Source organism: Austrofundulus limnaeus, unplaced genomic scaffold (genome assembly GCF_001266775.1).
Source record: "Austrofundulus limnaeus strain Quisiro unplaced genomic scaffold, Austrofundulus_limnaeus-1.0 Scaffold27, whole genome shotgun sequence".
NCBI classification, from domain to species: Eukaryota; Metazoa; Chordata; class Actinopteri; order Cyprinodontiformes; family Rivulidae; genus Austrofundulus; species Austrofundulus limnaeus.
In genome coordinates, this window is record NW_013952429.1 from 994,337 (window position 1) to 999,499 (window position 5,163).

General features: G+C 40.4%; 1 protein-coding gene across 1 annotated transcript in view; it reads right to left on the reverse strand.

The window, feature by feature from the left end:
- Window positions 1-931: 931 nt before the first annotated feature.
- Window positions 932-5,163, reverse strand: part of LOC106515205 (structural maintenance of chromosomes protein 2) — a gene marked incomplete at its 3' end in the record, with an annotated part of 4,796 nt that continues 564 nt past the window's right edge. The window contains 15 exon segments of the mRNA XM_014004877.1: window positions 932-1,056; window positions 1,364-1,499; window positions 1,696-1,900; window positions 2,023-2,142; window positions 2,226-2,364; window positions 2,754-2,871; window positions 2,975-3,134; window positions 3,248-3,481; window positions 3,571-3,720; window positions 3,949-4,182; window positions 4,289-4,333; window positions 4,425-4,535; window positions 4,620-4,658; window positions 4,743-4,865; window positions 4,943-5,092. Of these exon segments, the coding sequence (XP_013860331.1) occupies window positions 932-1,056; window positions 1,364-1,499; window positions 1,696-1,900; window positions 2,023-2,142; window positions 2,226-2,364; window positions 2,754-2,871; window positions 2,975-3,134; window positions 3,248-3,481; window positions 3,571-3,720; window positions 3,949-4,182; window positions 4,289-4,333; window positions 4,425-4,535; window positions 4,620-4,658; window positions 4,743-4,865; window positions 4,943-5,092 (2,089 nt within the window).

Below are 5,163 nucleotides of genomic sequence, written 5' to 3' on the forward strand. Positions count from 1 at the left end.
GGTCTGGGCCTCCCTTCTGAAGCTGCTGCCCCCGCGACCCGACCCCGGATAGGCGGAAGAAAATGGATGGATGGAACACAATAATTGTTCCACTTGATCTATTGTATTGAAGTCTGGGGGAAAGCATGTAAATCAATTATAAATTCTATTTTTATTTTACAGAAAAGAGCTAGAATTATCACCAGAAAGCATTACAATCACCCATCAAATATATTATTTTATCAGTTGAAATTATTAAAATTTTATGAGTTGGTTGATTATAATATTCTGCAGGTTATGTATAAGGCTCATAAAAAATTTTACCTTTAAATTTCCAATTAAATTTTGTTAAGAGGGAAATTTATTATAACCTTAAGAGGCTAGAAATGTTTGTAAAACTTAAAATTCAAACAAATTTGAAGGACCGATGTACTTCAGTCCAGGAAATAAGATTGTGGAATAACCTGGAAAGTGGTTTTAAAAATGTTGGTTCAATGTATTTTTTAAAGAGAATGACAGAAGTTAGTTTGTTAAAGAAATGTGAAATTGTATAATTCCTATTCATAAGAGCTGTTGATCGAGAAGTAGATGTTTTTGTTGCTTGATTATTTTTTAGAAAATAGGGGCAGATGTAAGATTTTTTCATCTTTCTGCTGCCTTTCATTTTATTTATGATTTGCAGTTTTTGTTGTACATAGAATTTGTTTTCTTTTTAATTGAAATTAATTTAAAAAAACTGCAAGATGTGTTTAGTTCTCATAGTATGTGATGTGGATAAATCTTAGCTACTGCCACACCAAAACTTAGCATCTTATAATTGGCTGAGCTAAAAAAAACAATGGGCTGTAGCAGCCATCTTGAATGGCATTGAAGACCATTAGTAGTACAATGATTACTTTCTAGAGTTTTTATTAAAAACAGTCTAGTGATTTATGTTTGTGCTTTCTCTGACCAATTGCCTTGCGCAGACTCTCCAGCTCCTCCTGCTGCTGATGGAAGGAGCTCTGCTGCACTTTGGCCTGCAGGATCTGCTCCTCCTCCGCCTTCAGCTCGTACTGCTGCTTCAGCTGGCGGTACCTGCAGCAAGAGAGGAGATGGACGGATGATGATACGGGAGAGTCAAAAATAAGTGACACAAGGAAGTTTCTGCAAACAGTGGAAAGTGTCAGTGTTGTTGATTATCGCACATATCAGCCTTCACTTTAGGCTTAAAAACATACTCAGACCTATTTCTAACTATGACATCCCACCTTATTTTCATGCTGCGTATTAGTGCCAAGTAGAGCCGATAAACCATTGATGAGGATCTTAACATGTATTTCACATTTAAAGTTTAACAAAAAAAGTCTTTTCAACAAATGCAGGCATTTTCAAATGTGCGTACTTCTCAGCGGTTCCCTTAAGGCTGGCTAGTTGTTTTTCTATGTCTTTCAGCTGAGCCTCCTTATCATTCAGATTGTCCTGGACGTCCTTCACCTCCTGCAGGCTGGACAGAACCGACGCAGACTGGGAGCGGGCACCTAGATGAGAATGACAAAGAGCTTTTCCTCGGAGTACTTGTACGCAACTATCGAGTTCGTTTTACGAAAGTTTACGTATGCTGAAATCATAAAACTAGTGGAAAACCGTAGTCTTTGCAACTTTTGAATTCAATTTAGAACAGTTTTGTTTACTCTCCCCCTGAGCACACAGACATGACGAAGTTCTCATTCTCACCTCCGCTCAGAGTTCCCTGCGGGTCGAAGATGTCCCCCCCAAGAGTGACCGTCTTGGTCATCACCTGCTTATCAAAAGCCACTTTTTTGGCATTGTCCAGGGTGTCACAGACCAGAGTGGAGCCGAACACGTACTCCATGGCTTTTCGCAGGTCTGACTCGTAGCCGACGAGAGACAGAGCTGTGTGAGCATTGTTCTCTCCAACCTGACCGATAAAAACAAAGACAAGAAAGAGAAAATACCTGATTACATACTCCCAGTTTTCTCCACACAAATAAATGATCCCGATTAAAAAATAAATAAAAAAGAAAACTAACCGCCCCTTACCAAATTCTTGGCAGTTTTGACAACTTTGTCGTTAAGCGTCCTGGCAGAGATCTTGTTCAGAGGAATGATGGTGTACCGTCGCTGCAACTCGCCCTTCTCCAGCAGCTTTTTACCAGTCACCTGAGAGATGAATACGTTGCCTTGGGTTTACACCGCCTCAGTGGTCAAAGATGAGCCGCACAGCACCCGACTCGTTTACCTACCTCTGTGTCAACAACGATGTTGTAGAGCCGTCCGCCGGCAACGACCTCCAGAGCTGTGGAGTAAGTCACGTCGCTGACTGTGATCAAGTTAGCAAGCAGCCCTTTCACTTTGCTGCGGTCCCACCCTCGTTCAGGATCCCTGAAACAACAGACACATATTAACACGTATTAAACCACAGCTCGATCAGCTCAGTTAAAGTGTCCAGTGACATCATCTTTTATCAAGCAAAGAAATGTCCTGTTCTGTCAATATTTTATAAAAGTAAAAACACAAACATCTGTTCAGAATGCAGCCTCATCTGTCAAAAACATCACTTAAACACATAACACTGAGACTTTAGAAACATTAGCAAAATGTTTCATGATAGACAGATTTTGTTGAAACTCCCAGAAAGTAGTCACACCTATAACTTTTGGCATCAACCCTACTCAAGATGGCCACCACAGCAAAGACCCTTAGGATCAATAAGAAACACCAGCATGTTCTTGATATGATCTTTCTAACATGTTTGATGTAAAAGTTCTTACTTGTAGTCAAAGCGTAGGTTGGGGAAACGTGACATGAGACGCTCATAGGTCTCCTTGAGTTGATCGACCTCCCGGGAGAGCTGCCTCCTTTTTTCAAGCAGACTTTCTTCTTTTCCATCTGGAGCAAAAAATAAATAAATCAAGTTATTCTTAAGTCATAAAGGGACAAAATAAAAACAGAAATAAGGTACATGTTGGTAATAAACAAGAATGCACAGTACCTTCATAGTTAAGTTTAGCCAGCTCAGCCTGCAGCTTCTCTCTGTTGTTTCTGATGACCTGCAAGGCATCCTGGTCTTTTTTGTATCCACTGTCCATCTTTTTCACCTCGGCCTGTTTGGACTTCAACTCAGCCTGAGCGTGTTTTAGAGTCATTTGAGCCTGGACAGAGAAAAAGCAGAAATTTTGATAAAGCTAATGATTTTACAGCTGCTTTTTCCTCATTCATTTCTAGACGATAACACGTTTTTTTTATTTTTTATTAAAATGCTCACCTGCTTGGCCTCGGTGTCTGCCTTGCTCATGTCATTCTTACAGGCCATCATCTGCCCGGCGAGCGTGGCCTCCTCGCCGTCCTCGTTGGTGGAAAGACCAGCAGACACGGCTTTGAAGTGCTGCTCGGCCGCTTCAAACGCGGCATTGTCCTTCTGTCCTTCCTCCTGAACAGCCTGAAGCTGCTCTTCCAGCTTAGAAACCTCTTTCTCCTTCACCACAAGCATTTTCTTATCCTAGGGATTCAAATCAAAATGCTTTGATCGTATGATTTAATTAATCGAGGGTTTTAATCAGAGCTCAGCAGAATTTGTCTATCAGGTACCTCCTCCATTGTCTTCACAAGCTCCTTTCTCTTCTTAGTTTCATCTTTGAGATTCTGTTTCTTTAAGTCCAGGGCACTCTGAGCTTTGGCATCCACACGCTGCACTTCAGCTAGAGCGTCCTCCAAGGATTTTAATACTCCGTTCACTTCCTTGAAATGAGCAGATCGACATAAAAATGTAAGCTATACAGCTTTACTTTTCCTGTACTATTATCTAAGTAGTTTGTACAAACTAACAAGTGAAAACGTGCACACCTTTCAAATAGATTTATAAAGTTTTAGAGGACAACAAACACTCTTAACTCAACACAAAAAAAGTTAAACACTTAAAGGGTTCAAACAATTATTATCCTCTTTTTTTCCCTTCTTCTTGCATACCTGGTCTCTTTTCTTCTCCAGCTCCTGAATCTGGGCTGAGAGCTCCTGTATTTTGCTCTCGTTCTCAGCCATGCTGGCCTGCATCTTGGCGATGTTATCCTGCATCACCTTCAGGTTCTCGGCTGACTTCAGCTTGGTCTCCTCCGCACAAACGAACAGCCAGGCCACGTAAAGCCTTGACAAGTGCTGGATCTCACGCATCAGCTTCTGGTACTCCAAATATGAGGACCGTTCCTGAACAATAAAGAAAGATTTAAAGTTTTTTTTTTTTCTTAATTTATTTGCTGCACAGAAAAAACTATAAAAGGGGGATATGAGCTCAAATGTAAAGTTAATTTACCTCTTGCAGCTTTTGCATAGTTGGAGTAATTTCTTCATTCAGAATCTAGACAAATGAAACCCAACAGTTAGTTTGTTCCAAAATAAGTTCACTGAAAAATAAAAGAAAGAGATAAAGACAACTGTGGATGTCATACAGTCTGAATCTCCTTCAGCTTTGCCTCCTTCTTTTCTATAGTCTTCTGGGCACTGATCTTCTTGCATTCGTACATCCTGGTGCCCGCTGCTTCCTCAATCATGGCAAGAATCTGAAGAAAAGGAGTTGATCATCATTAAGCACACAAAACATTTATTTTTTAGTACAACTTAGACAATATTTATTGTGTTTTTACCTCTGGTGGTTTCATATTTAGAACTTTGGTGATTCGTCCCTAAAACGAATTGCAAACATAAAATTAAAGCCTACTCACAAATCAAATTGTTGGAGAATAAAAGGTTAAAGATGTAAGGCTGACCTGCATGATGAGGAAATGTGGATTGTTGACATTCAGTCCAACAGAGCAGAACAAGTCCTGCACCCTGGTGTTGGTGGCATTGACTCCATTGATTAGGTACTTGTTCCTGCCACCTATCACCACCTGGGAGAAAGAAATTGTATGATTATAAAAGAAATTGGCTCCTAAGTGTGTTTAAAGTCTTGTGGTTTTGTTCTTACTTGTCTGGTGACAGTGATCTCGTCGTGGGTTTCAAAGCCCAGAGGACTCTGGCTTTTGTTTGAATTGTCAAAAGTGATGGACACTGTGGCCTTGGTGATACCCCCCTGTCCATTTTTATACACCAAATCCTGAAGGTTGGAGGCTCGCACCTTAAAGCGTGAAACGAAACAAAAGAAGTGTAAAGTCGATGCGACTTTTCAAGCTTTATACTATATATATA